The sequence below is a fragment of the Macrotis lagotis genome, chromosome X (assembly GCF_037893015.1).
Source record: "Macrotis lagotis isolate mMagLag1 chromosome X, bilby.v1.9.chrom.fasta, whole genome shotgun sequence".
In the NCBI taxonomy this organism is placed as follows: Eukaryota; Metazoa; Chordata; class Mammalia; order Peramelemorphia; family Peramelidae; genus Macrotis; species Macrotis lagotis.
In genome coordinates this window covers 654,257,357-654,277,631 of record NC_133666.1, presented here as the reverse complement: position 1 = coordinate 654,277,631, position 20,275 = coordinate 654,257,357, and the positions used below count along the sequence as shown (strand labels likewise).

General features: G+C 41.5%; 1 protein-coding gene across 4 annotated transcripts in view; it reads right to left on the bottom strand.

The window, feature by feature from the left end:
- Positions 1–6,382: 6,382 nt before the first annotated feature.
- LOC141501223 (ceramide synthase 4-like) overlaps positions 6,383–20,275 on the bottom strand; it is a 53,529-nt gene continuing 39,636 nt past the window's right edge. For 2 of the 4 annotated variants that reach the window (XM_074205021.1, XM_074205020.1), the window contains exons 6-11: positions 20,008–20,058; positions 17,583–17,675; positions 16,961–17,089; positions 11,508–11,614; positions 10,994–11,150; positions 6,383–10,494 (exon numbers count right to left, since the gene is read on the bottom strand). In XM_074205021.1, coding sequence (XP_074061122.1) covers positions 10,315–10,494; positions 10,994–11,150; positions 11,508–11,614; positions 16,961–17,089; positions 17,583–17,675; positions 20,008–20,058 — 717 coding nt within the window. In that variant the 3' untranslated portion in view covers positions 6,383–10,314. The remainder of the gene's footprint in view (positions 10,495–10,993; positions 11,151–11,507; positions 11,615–16,960; positions 17,090–17,582; positions 17,676–20,007; positions 20,059–20,275) is intronic. The other 2 variants (XM_074205018.1, XM_074205019.1) reach the window with 1 other exon arrangement.

The window sequence follows — 20,275 nt, the reverse complement described above, 5'->3', positions numbered from 1 at the left end:
TCTAGGGTGGACCCTTCCAGCTCTGATAGTGTCTCCTCCCTGACTTTCTACCTTTGTCTTGGTAGCCACTAATGCATCAACTCAGTTTTTGTCCTGCTGGGCAACTGGGAGGTGGACAATCTTAGAATAAGAGTTACTTCTAGTACACGGAAGAGAAAACCCCCAAGTGCCAAATAATCACAAGGTTATGAACCTGCTATGTCTGCTTTGGACACTGGGGGTCCTCAAAACCCAGGATATCGACACAGGATGGTGTGGTGTCCAAAATACCTGACTTAGAGGTAGGAGATATTTACTGTCAAATCCAAGCAAGAGGGACAGTCCCCAATTGGATGACCATGGCCAACCAAATCACTTCTCTTGTCTTCTTCGCAGCTTCCTCATCTGAAAAATGGAAAGCGTGATAATCTGTTATACCTACCCCATAGAGTTGTTAGGGGGATGAAATGAGAGAATGTAGAGCTTTGCTGTCCTTTGTTAATTACTAGGTCAATCCAGTTCACACAGTAAATAAATATTAATATAATTAATAAAGCATCTGCTAGACTGTAATAGGGACACAAGTACAATGAATGAAATAGTACCTAGCAAAGGATCAGGTCTCTCCCTTTGGACTCAGTCCTCTGGGGTTGATAGCTATTTTCAGGTAGGTCCAATTTGTTCAAGTTGAAATCTATCTTCCTTGTGAATACCTAGGCTTACTTTTGTCCTTGGGGTGCTCTCACTTCCTTAATTCCTACCTCTCATCTCCTCCTTGCTTTGCCAAGATTTGAATGGAAATTATCCCCTGCCTAAGAAATTGATATGTTATTGAACCTGATGTTAGGAAGGCCTGAGTTCAAATTTGACTTCACTTGGCTGTATGACCTTAGGCAAGTCTTTTTTCCTCTCTGCTTCAGTTTCTTCATCTTTAAAATGGGGAATATTAATAGCACCTACCTCTTAGGATTATGATAAAATGAAATGATAATTGTAAAATACTTTGCAAAATTTAAAGCATCATTTAAATTAAAACTAGCATTTAAGTGCTAGCTATTACTATTTTATTATCTAGTTTTCTCCAAGCTAACCACTCCCAGGTTCTTCAACCAAATCTCACATGACATAATTTTGAGACCTCTTATTATTATGACCTCCTTCCCTGTGGACCTAGAAAGAATGAAACAAAATATTTTAGGTGTGGTCTGAGAAGGCTAGAGAACAGTGAGACCATCACTATCCCCTAGAAACAGATTTTGTTACTGCTATGCTTACTCATTTTCTTCATCCGTTTCTTGATTTTAATTTTTCCATTTTCCAGAAGGATGTTAACCACTTTTTCAGTTAAGATTTTCAGTCCTAATCTTAATAAAAAAATCTTTCTCTTGGCTATTTCCCATTTTTTCCCCACTCCAAAACACCTCATTCCAAGCATCACCCCTTTTCCAGGAGTGAGTAATGTAGTGTTTGCATCTGTCCTGGCAGAAGGAGAGAGATAGGATTTGTGGACTGATGCAGAATGGAGATGAGATTCAGTATATAAGGCTTATTCAATATATTGTGTGAAAAGGAGACGAGGATTTTTCCAGAAATAGGCCATGGCAAATGGGTGGTGATATTGAACAAATGTTCTTTAAGGACCCTTTTAGCTATGGCATTCTGTAATTTTTATATACCAAGTATCAAATGACCAATATAAGCATTAAGTATTAAAGAGTGTATAAAAAGAGATTACTTTCAACAGGTACAGTTCAGAAAACCTTCACAAAGGAGGTGAGACTTAATCTGTGCTAGAATATCAAAAGTGGAAATAATGGTGCCCAGGGCTAGAGGCCATTGGGTATTTCCAACAGAGAAAAGTTGTTAGCTAAAATAGCTCCGGAAAGTACAAGATATACTTGAGGAATGATCAGTGGAACAGTTGGTTGGATGTCAGGGTTTATGAAGAGTAGGAAATAGCCTGGAAAGGGAAAAGGACTGGAGAGGATGTTGAATTTGACTTTTGTTTGGAACGATTAAAGATTTTGGAGTAATGGAATGATTCAGTCAGAACCATACAATAAGAAAACTACGGTGAGAGCATCTATCATGGCTATCACACTTTCTTGCCCCCCCCCCCATATAATCCTATTAGAATGTTAACTCCTTGATCACAGGAGCTATCTTGTTTTTGTATTTGCTAACCTCCTCTCTGGTTTTGCTCATGTTCATCTGACTACTCCTTTTCTGTCTCCTTTATTGGGTCTTCATCCAGGTCACACCTTCTCTTCTTCCTCTATGTTATCTTGCTTGATGATCTCATCCGCATCCATCTTTAGGCAGAGAACTGTCAGATATATAGCTCTGATGTCCCATATTACTAACGGCCGCTTGGACATCTCATTCTAGATGTGGCATAGATACCTCAAATTGGAAAAACTCCAACTCATCTTTGCTCCCTATAGCCTTTCAAATTCTCAACTTTTCTTACTGCTGTTGAGGCTATCACCATCCACCTGAGTCATTCAGGTTTGCAAACTCCAGTACTCTGCTCTCCTTACTCAGATTCTCTCCACACAAGGACGATTGTTTCCTTAAGTAAATTTGAACTTGTTTTTCTTACTCTGGACCCAGAGCTTCCAACCACTTTGTCAACAAATGCCTCTAACACAGGAACACGAATAAATTGACAATAAGGTACCCCCCCCCATTGGAGAAGAGAGGGTACCAGTAATAGTGGTCACAGGGGTCAGGAAGGCTGCCCATAGGAAGGAGGGGCTGAGCATTACAGAAAGAGAAGGCTTCTGAGAGCCAAGGGATTGGTGCATTCTATCCTATCTGATTCTCTCATTTCCACATTTCTCTACTCACAGACCACTTCTCTGCTTAGTATAGGCCCTTATCACCTCTCACCCAGGCTTCACTCCACCCTCACTCAGCTAAGGGTAAATGTGAATATGTCACACCCTACTCAACAAGTTCCAGTGGCTCCCTATTACTTTCAAGGTAAAATATAAGGTCCTCTGGTTGACATTTGAGACCCTTAATAACCTAGCCCCTCCCTAGTTATCTTTCCAGTCTTACACTTTATTCCTCTCCAAGCATTCTGGGATCCAGCCACATTGGTCTCCTTGTGTCCTTCACACAAGAACATTCCTTTGTCCTCACTGGCTCTCCCCTGCAACACTAGCCCTTCTCACCTTTGATTCTTATTTTCCTTTGCTTCCTTCAAGACTTAGCTCAAATTTCACTTAAAATACCAATGCCTTCCCTCCTGAGATTCTTTTATATATCTAGTTATTTCCATGTTGTCTCCCCCATTCCAATGTGTTTCTCCAATACAAGAGATAGTGTCTTTGTCTTTAGTTTTCTAATGGCTGGCACAAAGAATGCCCTTCATAAATCCAAGCCCACTAGAAGCACTTAATCATTCATTATTCACCCATTCATTCATCTGGGCAGCTAAAGATGGTGCAGTGGATAGAGCACTGGTCTTGGAGCCTGGAGGATGGGAGTTTGAATCTAGCCTTAGATACTTATAAATTACTAGCTGTGTGACCTTGGGTAAGTCATTTAACCCTAATTGCCTCACACCCAGGGTTATCTCTAGTTGTCCTGTTTCATATCTGGCCACTGGACCAGATGGCTCTGGAGGACAGCATCCCCTAACTCATCCCGTTTAGATGCTTGTCATGGCATCACCTCTCCTGATGCCATGGTCTTTGAGAATGAAGGACAAACAAAAACGTTCATTCATCTCTAAGGTACTCATCATGGAAAGAGCATTGGATTTGGAATCTAATGACCTGGAGTTAAAATCTAGCTTTGGCATTTACTATTTGACCTTTTCCTTCTTTGATCCTGAATTTTTTCATCCTAAAATGAAGGAGTTTAACAAGGTAATTTCAAAGAATCTTCCCAGAGCTAAATGATGTTAACTCTTGACAATGTTTTTTGGTTTAGGAAAAAAAATTGTTTTAAAGGCAATCAGGGTTATGAGACATTCCCATGGTCACACAGCTATTAAAGTGTCTGAAGCTGAATTTGAACTTATGTTCTTCTGATTCCAGGGCTGGTTCTCTATTCACCATAATACTAACTGCCCTGCCACCCCCCCCCCCCCCCCCCCCCGCTCCAGAATGTTTTTTAAAAGACACAAGGACAATTGTTTCCTTAGGTAAGAACTAAGAGGGAGACATAAGAAAATGACTTTTCCCCCTCTGTCTGTGACATGTGACATTATATTAATTTGTTCCTTGAGAATGCAAAGGTTTCTTTCTTTTCTGCCTTAACTGCTGGACCTTAACATACTCAGCCTAGATTGTGGGGCTTGGAAAGATGTCCTCTACCCCAGCTCTGTCTTGGTTGTCAGTGAAATGAAACATTTTTAAGGTGCTCACTGTAGACCAGCCTTTGTGCTGGGGGATACAAAAGAATAAATCTCTGCTCTTAAGGAGCTTATAGTCTAATGTCACATGCAAGCAACTATGTTAAAATAAGATATATGCAGAATAAATTGGATAGAATCAGTAGAAGGTATTAGTATTAAAAGAAATTAGGGACTGGGGTGGCTAGGTGGTGCAGTGGATAGAGCACCGGCCCTGGAGTCAGGAGGACTTGAGTTCAAATCCGGCCTCAGACACTTAATAATTACCTAGCTGTGTGGCCTTGAGCAAGTCACTTAACACCATTTGCCTTGCAAAAAAACTAAAAAGTTAGGGACTGTCTTTTGTTTCTTTTTGTATCCCCAGAACATAGTAGGTGATAATAAAGAAACATTAACAATTTCTTGACTAACTGGTGATATGCTGGCCAGGGTATGGGATGGGAGGAGGACCAGAGTAAACCCAAGATCCAGGACCAGTGGCTGTTCTGAATTTGAGTTGGACTATTAGGAATAAAGGATGGGCACTGCACCTTCCCAGGGATATCTTCTTGGGGGAGACAACTGAGTCTTGCTATTACTGCTTAGCTAGGGGAGTCTGGATGAGTTTCCTCATTTGTAAAACTCCATTCAACAGGGACAGCTAGGTAGTATGATGGATAGAACTGACCCCAGAGTCAGGAGGACTTGAGTTCAAATCCTACTTCAGATGCACACTAGTTGTGTGATTTAAATCCTAAATTGCCTTTAAATCCCCATAGCATCGAAGCAAAACAACCCTCAATTCAACAAATATTACTGTAGCCCTTAAGTGCTAGACTTCCAAGTCTAAAGCATTGGCCTTCTAGAAACTAAAGTTGGTGGTGACTGGGGGGAGATTAGGAGGTAGGAAGGGGGGGCACTTAGATGTTTGCATATATGTCTAGTTTGCGCTAACCACTTTGATAGCTATTATTTCCTTTGATCCTCACAACCGCCTTGCAAGGCAAATGCTGTTATTATCCCTCTTTTACAGTTGAAGAAACTGAGTTATAACGGAATGTACGCAACTAGTCAAGTCAGAGGCTAAATTTGAGCTTGTTTTTCTTACTCTAGACCCAGAACTTCAACCATTTTGTCAACAACCGTCTCTAAGAGATGAGGTAACACTGGAACATGAACAAATTGGCAATAAGGTAGCCTGTCTCCCATTGGAGAAGAGAGGGTACCAGTAACGGTGGTCACAGGATTCAGGAAAGCTGCCCATAGAAAGGAGGGGCTGAGCATTACAGAAAAAGGCTTCTGAGAGCTGAGGGATTGGTGCATTCTAGGCAGGAGAGCAATTTGTGCCAGACCATAGAAGTAGGAGCTGGAACGTGAAGTTCGGGAGACAATTAAGCAGTACAGTCTTCCTGGAACAAAGAATACTTGAGGGGCAATGGTTTGGAATGAGGCCAGAATCAGACAGGGATAAGCATCAGTGCACCACTCATAGGGCAGGCAGCCAGAAGCAAAGCGCTGGATCAATCAATCTTCAGGTGATAGAGGAAAGAATGGATTTATCCATGGGTGAATCTGACCCTGGTCTCCCTAGGAACAGAGACCAGCCCAGAGAGAACATTGGGGAAGAAAAAAACAAGGGACCCAGACAGAATCAGGGCTAGATTGGTTGCCCATCAGACCCTGAGATGAAGCTGGGGGGGGGGGGGGGCTTAGAATTGACTGGACCATCTGTCCTCAGTATGTGGTGCAGGGAGACTTGGAGCTAGGGCTTGGGTCCCTGTACTCACTGGGCAGGCAGGCAGATTTTTAAGGTCCTGGAACTGACTTTGGGACAGGGAAAGATAGAGGAGCCAGGACTGACCTCAGAGCAACAACTGGACTGAGTTCCTTCCTAAGGGAAAGATCAAATAAAGGCCAGCAGGATAGAAGAGGCACCAGCACCTGGGCTTGATAGAACTCTGCAACAGAAGTAAGGAATCCTACTCTTGTCTTCTGATCTTGATTTCACTAAAGTGGCTACATGGACATGGCAAAAGCCCCCCCCCTCCCCATAATTGTGAATGAAAATGAACATGAATTAAGTTTTGAAAAAACATCTCCCCAGATAAAGAAGCTCTAAGGACAAAGAAACAGCATTATGGGGTAGAATCAATGAGACCCCAAGACTATATTTTATTCTTCATTTTACTGGCACCAAGATGAATCAGACTGATTCTGTCTTGCAGGAGACATCCTCTATCTTAGAAATTATTAACTGACTCTATGGTGGGTGGGATTTTCCCTGGGTTCTCATGGAACCTAAGCTGAGAAACTCCTACCACACTACCACTGCCACCAATACCACCACTTCCACCATCACCCTGACCATGCATTTAATAAACGCTTATCATGTGATAGGCACTGTGCTAACTGGAGGCAAAAAACAATCCCTGCCCTTTGAGAGGCTAATTATATTGTGGGTGGCAACATGCAAACTGTATATAATAACAAGACATCTACATGAAAAATGGGAGGTTATCTCACAGGGAAAGGGCCAGGGAAGCCAGGAGGCACAGAAAGAACATTCTAGTCAGTGTAAAGGAGATAGAGCTCTGTGTAAGAGCCAAGGAGGTCAATGTTGCTTGGAGAAGTTAGAAGAGTAAGAAAGGGCCACATTGGAAGGGTTTTAAAAGTCAAATAGAGGATTTTATATTTGATCCTGGAGGTAATAGGGAGCCCTAGGAGTTTATTGAGCAGGGCAGTGAAATGGCCAGCCCTTTGAAGATGATTTTGACAACTGAGTGAAAGATGGATTGGATGGGGGCTGGAGGGGGAGGGGCAGATTTGAGGCAGGGAGATCAGCCAGCACTGGCTTTTGCCCTATTAGCTTATCTCCCATGGCAGCTGCTTTGGGGGTAAGGGTCACATCTATAGAGACTCCTTTCTAGATAGCTCTCTGATATTCAATTTATCAACAAACATTTATTAAATCAATATTATGTCCAGGCACTACAACAAAGTTGTGTATCCAAAGAAAGGCAAGATAGTCCCTGCTCTCAAGGAGCTCACATTTTAACAGGGGAGACAGCAAATGTAAATCCAAACAGGCAAAATAGAGTAGATGGAGGAAAACTTTGGGGTGGGAGGGCATATCTCAGGGCCAGCTGATTAAAACGTGGGATCCTACCTTCTTGTGGGACTTTCTCTCTGGAATGGAACAGATAGAACCAGGAGGAAGAATCACTGAGCTAAAGATGTGTCCGGGATAAATTAAGTGGGAGGAAGTAGTACCAACAGTCCAGTAACTCCACATGGGTGCAGCTTTGTGGGAATACATCCTCCCATAGATGCCCCTCCAGCTAGTATCCCCTCATCTGCCTTCTTTCCAGTTTCTTATCTTGCTCAAGGCTTGTGTAGGGCTGAGTCTGAGGTAGCACTCATTTTAAGGAAAAAGGATTCAAATGCTTCATTAAGCTGCCCATCTGTACAGGCATTTTCATGTATTTCACAAACATAGGAAAGAAGAAAAGGATGGAAACTTTAGTCCCTGGTGGTGTTCTGTAGGGAGGATGAAAGAAAAGGAGCTGCCAGTCCTGGCAGGGGAGGAAGGGGCAGCTTGTGGGAGGCAGGTTGATCAAAGAGGTAGGAGGGAAGTATGACTGGGGAAGGAACATTTTAAGATCAGATCTGGAGACTAGGATTGTCTCCTGTCTTCTCAGACTCAATTTGATGCTGTTACTCTGGCCCGTTTGTTTGGGGGACAGCTCTGGAAGAAGGGCAGCCCAGGCTTCCCTCATCCTGGAAGGAGTAAATTGGGGATTCTAGATGGCTAAGCTGGTACCTTACTGTCAGAGCAGCATTCATATCCAGGATTTCCTAGTCCTTTTAGTGACAAAAGACCAGTCTTTACAGATACAATAAGGGAGGTAAGGGAAATCACTTCTCCCTTTCTGGGTCTTCATGTTCCATTAAATCTCATTGGGAGACCTTTCCACTCCACTCTTGGTTTGACTGTCCCTGACTGCTCAAGGGCAATCGTTTGACCTGAATGATCTGGCTTCATTCCTTTGCACAAACATACCCATTTAGCACACCCACACCAGTCTCTCCAATTGGTTTCTGAGTGAAAGATATGAGTGCCAATTCTTTCCTTTCCATCTCTTTTTAATGGAGACCAACCTGGCAAGTTCTTCTTTCATGTTTAGCAGGGACCAGATAGGAGAGGAAATGAGTTGGGACACTGAGTCACTGAAATAGATGAGGGAGAGGCAATAGAATGTGTGGTATACTATAAAGCATAATGTACCTGGAATTAGAAGACCCAGATTTGAAGATTGGCTTAGCTATTTACCAATATGTGATGTAGGACATCTCTTCTCTCCCTGCCTCATTTTCTGCATTTGTAAAAATGAGGAGGCTGGATTAAATGAAATCTAAGATCCCTTTTCAGAGCCAAATGGCCTTAGGGTGTTGCCAGGGCACTTAGACCACCAAAAGATATCTCTCCAGTTTCTTATCCTTAACCTGGAATTCCTTTCCCATTCCTTATTTCTAATTTCATGTCAGAGACTCACTTCCTACCCACCAATGCTCCCACTAAAGGCCACTGAGCTGAGAGCTAAGGGAATCACTGATGTGGAGGAGATTATGCCATGTTTTCTCTTACATATCCAATTTTTGATTTTGGACGTTTAAGTGTTTTGCACTGAGGAACTAAAGGAGAGTAAGTAGCAAAGAGTCAGACACCATTATCTAGTTTGTCAAATTGGGGTCAAATTGTTCCAAACTGAAGTCAGCCAAATGGCTTTTCCCCAAATCTATCCATGGTTGGAGGCAGGGGGAGATGAGATTGGGGTGGGCAGCAGTAGCAGGAAGACTGAGAGGGGTTAGGGATATTTGGACTTACTAGAGGAAAGAACTTTTAATTCTTGGCAATAACACTGCTCTACAAAAAGTTTGGGCTGTCCCCAAAGGCAATGAACTCCCCACTCATGGCAACTATCCAAATAAAAGCTGAATGATCATCATGGGCTGATCAGGATGTGTCTGCTGAAGTAGGGCTTCAAAAAGAGGCCCTCTGAGGTCCCTTCCAGATATGACATTAGAACTCTATGATGAATGGGGTGGCTAGGTGGCACACTGGCCCTGGAGTCAGGAGTACCCGAGTTCAAATCCGTCCTCAGTCACTTAATAATTACCTAGCTGTGTGGCCTTGGGCAAGCCACTTAACCCCTTTGCCTTGCAAAAACCTTTAAAAAAAAAAGAACTCTATGACTAGTACCATCATAGAGGAAGAGTCTGGAAGTGACCGGTGAATCAAAGAGGCCAGGATCTTAGAGACAGTGAAAACTACTCCATTCAAGTTTTATTGTTCCCTCTCTGGGTCTGGGGAAACCCAGAATGCACACCCCAATCCTTACCCTGAATGGGCTTCCCTAGGATTTTCAGAGGTGATGCTTCAGGTTGGTTGGGGAGAAAGGTCTGAGGCTAGTTAGCCCAATCCAGACCCAGGTCTACAAGCCCAGGTCTCTCTCATTGGCTCAAAAAGAAGCCTGCTCCTTCTTAGCCTCCGTGGGGATGTAGGGCAGCTCTGTATGTGGGGGTGGTCCTCTGAGAGGTCCCTCAGCTCTCTCCTCAGAAGTAGCTGCACAGTAGAAAGAGAACCTTTCCCTAGTCTTCCCCCATCACCCTGGCTTTCTAAGACCTTAGCAGCCAGTCCAGGGACACTGGCTCAGGGTAAAGGCTGTTCAGGAGAAAGATCATTAAGTCCACCCCCAAATCTTTTGCAGAGATTCTATCTTTCTTCCTCCTCCCTCAGATCCAGCAGAGGTGGGGACAGAGATGAGATGGAGAAACAAGTAAAGGGTCCTAGAGTCCAGGCATATGGAGTCCATGCTCCATCAAATTCTGGGAGATTTCCCATAACAAGTGAATCCTCAGACAGTCTGCAGACCAGTCATCCAGGTTTCATCCCTGAGCCAGACCATCTGATGGCCCCAAGCCAAACTAGGCTATGTTGCTGGGACGTGCCCATTGGCCAAGTGGCTGGGCCCAGCCCCCCGAGCACGGAGGGCATTACAAGTGTCTGTTTTATTATTAGACTGGAGTCTCCCATTCTTCTGTCGAGGTGCCTCGGACTTCTCATCACTTGTGTTCTGTTCTTCCATGTCACTCCTTATGTCATTCTGCATCTGAAAACCAGAGGCCAAGGAGAGGCACCAAGATGAACAAAAGACAGGGAGAGAAAAGGGAAAGGGATGAGAAGAAATGAAAAGAGACAGAGATGGGGAAAGACCAAGAAAGAAAGGGGGGACAAAAGAGACACAGGCAGAGAGGAAAGAGAGATAGAGAAAAGAATCAAGAGAAACAAGCAAAGAAATGAGAAAAAATATACAGGAAAAGACATGAGAAGAGAAATGGAGGGAGAGTAGGGAAAGGGCAGATGTGTCAAGGGTTTGTGATGAGACTCCTTGCCTGGACCACCTGGGTGCCTACTGGCACTAGGATACCAGACCCAATTCTCTGAGTCCACCACCCAAACTCCCCTGAGTTCAAAGTTCCCAGGAGCCAGGATTCCTGATTACTTGCCCCTGCTGTGTCTGAAATGGGCCTAAGACAAGGAGTTCACTAGAGCCTAGAGTATCAAGGGTCAAGATCAGGGACAAATCCCAGCTCCAGATCTGTACATACCCTGCCAGCTAAAACAAACTTGTAGACCATACGGAGGATGAGGCCGGACCAGAAGACATGGAGAACCTGAAGGACCATGAGGAGGACATTGAAGAAATAGTATCCAAAGAAGGGCTTGAATGTGACCATGGTATCATAGTAGGTGGTGTAGAGGATTCTGCAGGAGAGAGAGGAATTTGGGTCACTCTGGAGAAGGGTGCTGAGAGACCCAACCAACTCATGATAAGGGGTTAGTCTCTAAACAAGTCTTGGCCACCAGAAAGTCATTCCCCCCAGAAAAGAAAATGGAAGGGATAGAATAGAAACCCCAAGATATAGGGGAATAGCATCCTGAAAGACCCCTAGATCCTTCTGGTCTGGCCAGGCTCCTGCTCTGTACCATCAGGCAGGATCCATACTTCTCTTTGGAAGGACAGCTCTGGGCAGCAGAATTCCTGAATGAGGAGGGTTTGGGACCCGAGGTCTCTTCCATGGCTCATACCCACCCCACCCCATCTCTTGAGACCAGGCTCACTTGGTTGGGAAGAGAATGAGCCGGCTAACGATGAACACCAGGGCAAAGATGACGAAGAGTGTGTCACAGAGATGCCTCCACTGTGCATAATTAAACATTTTACAGGCCTGGTAGGGGAGGGAAGAGAGAAAGAAAATTTTAGAACCCTAATCTTTAAGATTTGGAAGGCTCTTCAGAGGACATCCTGGTCCAACCCATACTGGACCAGGAATCCCCTTTAGAACTTGACAAGTGGGCATCCAGGATCACCTTGAAGACCTTAGATGATGAAAACTTACTACTTGGGGACAGCCCGTTCTACTTTCAGATACCTCTGATTCTTATCTCTCTGAAACTTTCTTTTATTGTTCCAAGATCTGGTTTCTTAGGCCATCCTGAAAAAAGCTTTTTATCAAGTCTTCTAATTCTTACATTTGATATATGCTTGCCACCCTCCATTTGACATTCTGGTCCTCCTTAGGTACAAGTCCGTTTCTAAGATGTAAGGTTTCATTCTTGTCACTCTCCCTTCTACAAGTGTCTCTTCCCATCACTGTCCATTCTCAAGATGTGCTCTGACCAAGGCAGAGGACAGAGGGACTATTATCTCTCTCCTTCTGGACACTGGATTTTTTTCCAAATGAAGTTCAAATTTCCCCCTCTGGGGTCACCATATCCCTCTGCTAATTCATACTGAGCTTACCATGCACCAAAAATCCCCTGGGTATTTCTGAGCCTAACCACATCTCCCCTCCTTGTACTTGTAAAATTAATATTACTATAGGTAGTTAAGGTTTGGAGGGACCCTGACATAGTCTGTTGGAATTGCACCCAAAATTTGTCTTCTGCAGGTTTGCTAATCTACCTTTCTTCTTTATGTGAGAAGGGGGCCTTTGAGATAAGTGTTCAAGGAAGCTCAATATTCTAAGTGGTGGAAATAAGAGGGAAAGTGTTCTAAGCACAGGGGATAGCCTATGTTGAAACAAGAAGATGAGAAATAGATCCCTATTTGTAAGAAACAATGAAAAAGACCTATTTGGCTAAACTGGAGAATATGTGAAAGGGAGGTTGTTCTGAGCCAGGCTGTGAAGAAAGGGCATTAAATGCCCAACAGAGGAGCTGTAATCTGAGGGGCAATGGAAAGCCACTGAAGCTTTTTGAGTAGATAAGTGGAATGGTCAGATCATTTTAGGAATATTGACTTAGGTTGGAGAATGGATTGGAGAGGGAAGAGATTTGAAGACAGAAGGTCAATCAGGGCACCTAGGTGGTGCAGTAGAGACAGTGCCAGGCCTGAAATCTTTCTCATCTTTCTGAGTTCAAATCTGACCTCAGACATTTAGTAAGCTATGTGATCAGGGAAGTCACCCAGCCTTGCCTGCCTCAGTTTCTTCATCTGTAAAATGAACTAGAGAAGGAAATGGTAAACCAAGTTGTTCACATCTGAATTGACTGCACAACTACCACCACAACAACCAATTAGGAGATTACTGTGATAGTCTATAACCCAGGTTAGAGGCAAAGAGAAGTTGAGTTAGAAAGCTAGCCATAAATGGGAGGAGGGAAGGACTATTTATTAAGCACTTACTATATTTATTAAGCACTTACTATAAAGCACCCAGTACTCTAAAACATTATCTCATTTGAGTCTTAACAATGACCCTAGGAAGTAGGTGCTGTTTATTATCCCCGTTTTTCAGATGAGGAGTCTGAGTTAGGGAGAGGTGACATATCTTATTAAGGGTCACACAGCTAGTAAGTATCTGAGGCTGAATTTGAACTCAGGTCTTTTTGACCCCAGGGCCAGTGGGTTATCTACTGCATTACTAACTGCTTTTTCTGGGTACAGTTCCAACAAACTAGGTAGATGACAGTCAGGGTCCTCAGAACCTTAACTAGGATGGAGTAATTCTATCAGCTTCACAGATACAAAATGGGGGAGGTGTGGTTAGGCTCTGAAAATACCCAGGGGATTTTGGTGGATGGTAACTTTAGAATTCTTCTCTAAGAGAACTGATCTGGAAATTGGCTAGAAGTGGAGGGCTGAGAGAGGGTGAGGAGAGATTGGGAGCTGGCAGTTCCTTTGAGTATGAGGGGGCCAGAAGTAGCAGGCTACAGAGAGATAGAAACAAAATTCCTGAGTGACCTTTCTCCCCCTCTCTGGCCCCCCCAAACTCTACATATTGAAGAATTATGGAATATTAGAATTAGAAGGGCTGTTAAAAATATTGAAATTGGCCGCACCAGTATAATAAAAGTGACAATAGGGGGAAAAAGCACTTATTAAGTGCCTACTGTGTACTAAGCATTAACCTGAGCATTTCATAAATCTCATTTGGTACTAAATGAATTTACAGATTTACTACAATATTAATCTAATCTTTTATGGAACTAGCAGCAGTAACAATAAATTTATTTGGAAAAAAACAAAAAGTCAAGACTCTCAAGGAAAATATTGGGATTAAGTGGGAACAAAGGGGGCAAAACATTTCCAGACCTTAAATTATACTATAAATAGTAATCATGAAAGCTATTTGGTAGTGATCAAGAAAAAAAGATCAATAAAATAGACTAGCTGAGAATCAGAAACAATCAAACAGAAACACCTAGTGGCTGGATAAGTATAAATTACTTATGGAAGAATTCTGAGTTGACAATAACTGCTCTGAAAACTGGAATGCAGTATGGAAAAATTAAATCTTTTACTATTTACTACAATGTGTTCAACATGGATATGTAACAAGTAAAGGTCACATTATAAAAAAATAAGAGAACCAGAGCAAGTATCCTTCATAGCTATGATTAGGAAATTTGTAAGCAAACAAGGGACAGAAGTAATCATAAAAGATAAAATAGATTTGTATAAAGCTTTTACATTACCAAAAAAATAAATCAATCCAAGTAGGATAAAAAGAGATGTTTTTGATTAGGGAAAAAAAAAAACTTTGCATCAAGTATCCAATATCTAAGATGTATAGGGAATTAAAAACAAATATTTAAGAGAAGAAGCTATTTGCTAATGAAAGAATGGTAAATTGCTATGAACAAACTTTCTTAGAAGATTTGTAAACTATTAACAACTATATGAAAGATTACCCCAAATTACTAAGAAGAAAAATTCAATAGCCATTGTGGTGAGTGGGATGGTAAGTCAATAAGAGAGATATTATGGTAGGATTGCCTTGGGGTTGTGTAACATAAATTTTAGTGAACTGAAGCACAATGCTAACATTCACCTTCCCAAATCACCCTTATAAATAATGTTTTATATGTGTATATGCATGTAGCTATGTGTATACATGTACATAAATACATATTTATAAATAAAATAGTCTAGATAAACCTCATTCTCTATTTAAATAAAAGGAAGAAAAATTCAAATCAAAATAACTTTTAAAAATAACTTTATCCAAGGATGACAAAAAGATAGTAAACCTCAAGTGTTGGAAGCACTTCATAAACATAGTTACTGTGCCATTTATTCTTTCTCTCCACTTTGTGACTGAGCAAATTACATCTATGAATGTTAGTTCCCTCACTTGTGAAATAAGGAGGTTTGCCTAGGTGATCTCTAAGTTTCTTTTCAGCTTAAAATCTATGATCCCATAGCTAGGCAGCTATCTCATGGACTGAGAGGATAAGAAGAAATGTCTCATATACTTCAAAATATTCATAAGTTTTCTTTGTGTGTGTGTGTGAGAAAAGAAGTGGAAACACAATATATTCTAGTCAATTGAGGAATGGCTAAATAAATTGCAGTATATGACTGAGAAGGCCTGTTGCCATAATAAACGATAAATCCAGAGAAACCTAGGAATACTTACATAAACTGATACACAAGAGTGAGAGAAAAAAAACATACATTATGACTCCAACAATACTAATGGAAAGAACAAACACCTCCCCACGCATACTGAACACTGTGTAATAAATAGCTATGAGAGAGATGAAGAAAAAAATGGACCCCCCTCCCTTCTGGGTGGTGGGGGATGGGGGAGGACTGGGAATATGAAACACTGAATGTACCGTATTGTCAAGCATAGTTGATGTTCGTTTAATTCTATAGCTCTTTGAACAGGGGAAGGAGAAGGCTATATTTGCCACTGAATAGGACTTGACAACAAAAAATCAAAACAAAAGAAAAATAGAAAGCTAGGCTATGACTATAGGAAGGTTGATCAGGAAAACTGATTAAGGAATTGCCATTAAACTGGGAGATTTGGGGACAGTTACGGCCTTCACTGGGGCTATAATTCCACTCCCCTAAACACAAAACTTCCTTGGGTTCAGGCTGACCTTCAGAACACTCCACTGGGACCTCTACAGTCTTCCATTAATCCATTCCCATTTATCTCTCCAATTATATAGTACTTTAAAGATTTGCAAAGTGTTTTATACCCATTATCTCATTTTATCTTCATCTCCTCTCCCCCACCCTGGGACTAGAGCCCAGGTTTTCTGACTCCATGTGCTGTGCTCTTTGTACAGTATCATAATATTTGATCGAATCAGGGAGTCTTAGAATTTGAAGGGATATCAGTGGTCATTGAGCCTCACCTAAATCTGACCAAGAATCCTGATGATATCCCTAACTGGGGGGCTATCTAGTTTTGGCCTGATGACTTCCAATGATGAAACCTTTCACTTCCCAAGACATCCCATCCTTTGCACTATTGGACAATTTTATTGTTAGTCAGGAAATTTTTTCTGACCTCAAACTTAAATCTATTTCTTTTACTACTTTCCCCTCGATATTGCTATTTCTGCCTTCTGAGGCCATCTACAAGTTGAATCTTTCTTCTCTTCTCCAGACTAAAGATTCCCAGTTTTTTCAATCAATACTCAAAGACATGATCTAGAATCCCTTTATTATCCTGGAAATGGATGACCTTTGGTTTACCAATGATCTTCCTATGAAGAATTAAATATGAATTCTAGATGTGTTCTGACCAGGGCAGAGTCCAGTGAGACAACACCTCCCTGGTATTAGAATTCCCAATGAAGAAAAAGCAAATGAAGGGTGTTGGATGAGTTGCCCAAGGTCACACAGTTAGTAAAATAGTAGAGGCAAGATCTCTGAGGTCAGTACTCCCTGAACTTGCTAATGTTTTTCAGATTGGAGGCCTATTGAGGCCTATGGAATTCCAGAGGGGAGAGAGACTTTATTTCCTGCAACTAGGGCAGTACTGGTAAATGTTAACAACCTGCTCTCTGAAATTTAATTTACATTATTACAGTTTTTTCTATCACTTTATTAGGTTGAGAACAACCAATGAAACAATAAATCAATAAATTTGTAGTGTTTGCCAATTTCTGAGATGTTCACTATGAAAATTTAATAGTTAGCTCTTGTGAGCTGGCTGTAAAACATCTGTCTATAGCCCTTTCTTTTAGGTTGTTCACCCACCTCTGTCAATACAGATGCTTGGTGTAAATCTCAGAAGATCAGACAAGGGACTGCCTTGTTTACTCACCTCCATGAGAAAGTCAGATACATCATGTAGCAGTAACACCAAGGTACCAATGCGCAGGAGATTAGCAGAATAAGAGAATCCAATCAAAATGACAGTGACAAAGTGGTGGATGACCTGCTCCTTTAAGTCCTGGAAACAGGAAGGCAGCCATCATACCAGAACCACCAAAACCTCCCAGCTGGCCAAGTCTATTCTTAGAATAAGACCCTCCCACTCATCCATTGAGAAAAGGTGCAGGTATGTCAAAGCTCATCGGACACATTCCAGATGAGACCCAAAGAAGATAGGAAGAGGAGAGCAAGAAGGGGAGAAGAGAAAGAGGGTAGAAACTGGGAGAGTGTTGGAGAGACAGGGCAAGGAGTAGATTTGGTGAGAGGTTGGCAGGCTATCCCTAAGTTCCAGGAAGCCCCTGCCCAGGTTCTGGCAGAGCAACTAAACTTTGACTGGATAGGCTTGTCCTAGCTACTTTAGGTGAGCCAGATCCGTGGGCATAGCCTCAGGGCTCCCTCAGAGCCAAAGCCAAGCTTGATACTTTCTTTCCCAAGGAAGGTAGGTATGAAAAGTTGACCTCTCTATCAGACTAAAGCTCATTACCCTTTGTCTGGGCTCCCCCTAAACTCACCTTTCTCTTAATATCAAAGGGTAGAGTCAGCAGCAAAGAGAGGTAGAAGCCAAGTTCAAGGAGGTACCACCAGTACATTGCAGGCTGCAGAGGCTGAGGGTCAAAGAATTCATGTGGTTAGTTGGTGTGTACTGGATATAAAATAGATAATGTAGAAAAAACAAAACTATTTCAATGACCTAAGGATACTACCTTGTATCTTCTATGAAGAAGAACAGAGGACACCAGACACATTAACCTCATTTCCTTTAAGGAAAGGGTTATAAGACAAGAAAATTGGGAAATGACACAGATAAGGTGTACCCAGATTCTAGGAAAGCATTTATTAATAAATTCCTCATTTAATTTCTGTGGAAAAAGACTAGTTGACAATTCAGTAAGGAAGATTCATGAGTGATTGAATAGTTCGGTCCAAAGACTAAACCATTACTAATTCATTATCACCTTGTCCAGAGGTCTCTATAGAATGATCTTCTTTTAGTGGAACTTTGTTTAAAAAAAAACCACAAATTTTGATAAAGCCATAGATTGAATGCTTATAAATGTGCAGATGCAAAAAGAAGGGAAGGATAGCTAACACACTGAAGGACAATTGGGATTCAAAAAGTTTCTGACAAATTTAATGTAGATAATTTAAGTCTTACACAAGTTAAAAAAATCAGCTTCACAAAGGTCAGGAGGATGGTTCAATAACAAATTACTGGAAAGAGATCTAGTTCAATGTTAGAAGGGAAATCTGGGATACTAATGCATTCTTGGTGGAGCTGTGAATTGTGAATTGATCCTACCTTTCTGGAGAGCAATTTGGAAATATGCCCAAAGTGCAATAAAAATGTGCCTACCCTTTGATACAAAAATACCACTACTGGGTCTAACCTTGAAGAGATTATGAAAAAGGGTAAAAACATCACTTGTACAAATGTTCATAGCAGCTTGGTTTGTGGTAGCAAAGAAATGGAAATAGGAGGGATGTCCATCATTTGGGGAATGAGTGAACAAATTGTGGTATGTGTATGTTATGGAACATTATTCTATTAGAAACCAGGAGAAATGGAATTTCAGAGAAGCCTGGAAAGATTTGCATGAATTGATGCTGAGTGAGATGAGCAAGCCAGAAGAACATTTTACACCCTAACAGCAACATGGGGTTGATGATCAACCTTAATGGACTTGCTCATTCCATCAGTGTAATAATCAGGGACAATTTTAGGGTATCTGTGATAGAGAATACCATGAGTATCCAGAGAAAATATTGTGGAGTTTACACAAAGACCAAAGATCATTACCTCAATTTTTAAAGAAAGTTGTCCTATGTACTACATAATTTTGCTATCTTTAATATTTTATTTCTTCCTCAAGGATATGTTTTTTCTCTCGACACATTCAGTTTTGATCAATGCATAGCATGGAAATAATGTAAAGATTATCAGATTGCCTTCTGTGGGGGGAGGGTGGGGAAAGAATTGTAAAATTCAAAACCTTACAAAAAATGATAGGTAGAAACTACTATTTTATAAAACTGGAAAATAAATAAAATATTGATATAATAAAAAATTTAAAAATAAAATAAATGTAGAGAGGGAAAAAAAAGAAAGATCTAGGATCTTTACTAGATTGGAAGCCCAAGATCAGTTAAAAGCTAAGAAAACTGGGGCAGCTAGGTGGCACAGTGGATAGAGCACTGGCCCTGGAGTCAGGAGTACCTGAGTTCAAATCCTGCCTCAGACACTTAATAATTACTTAGTTGTTGTGTGGCCTTGGGCCAAGTCACTTAACCCCATTGCCTTGCCAAAAAAAAAAACACCCTAAAAAAAAAAGCTAAGAAAGCTGATGTTATATTAGTATGCATAAAGGATTAGTTATTGGGACTATGAGGTGATAGTATCACTCTACTCTGCCCTGGCCCCATTTAGAATAGTCATGTTCAGTTGAGTACTATATTTTCAGAAGAAATTGATAAATTAAAAGGAGTCCAGGAGGAAATCATTCATACATAGATCTGCTGAAGGGACTGGAGATGTTTAGTGAGGAGAGGAGATGAAAGGGAAGAGGGGTCTATGGGGACACGATAACTATAGTTAGGTTTTTGAAGGATTTTCATATGCAGAAGGCATTAGACTTAGTCCTTTTGGCTCCCAGAAAAAAAAAAAAAGCTAAAAAGCAATGACTGAAAGTTATAGGATTTAGGGCAGATTTGGCTAAGACTGAGAGAAACTTTCTAACAATCAGAGATTCCCCAAATAGTATGGGAGGGCACAGGAGGTAATGGATTCCTCCTATACAGAGAGAATTCTTGTTCAGGTGTGAATTGGATTGAATAACCTCTGAAATCCCTTTGAGATTCTGTGTAGGCATCTTCTTTAGTTCCTAGGCCTGTTTTACTGGCCATCTATCTGCCAACCATTCTTGTTCTTGGTCTGCTCACCTGGAAGGGATATTTGTCCCAGCATGTCTTGGGTTCCCACAACCATGTTTCCTGGAAGATAAACAAGAGATAGATTTCAAGGTACTGTCTTCACAGGTAATAGCTTTGAATTGTAACTTTGGGGCAGCCCCAGGAAACTCCACACAGTCAGCAGAAATGATCTCATCCTCACTTCCTCACTTCCAATTCTTTTTTTTTTTTTTACAATTTTTTTTTTTTTAGGTTTTAGCAAGGCAAATTGGGTTAAGTGGCTTGCCCAAGACCACAC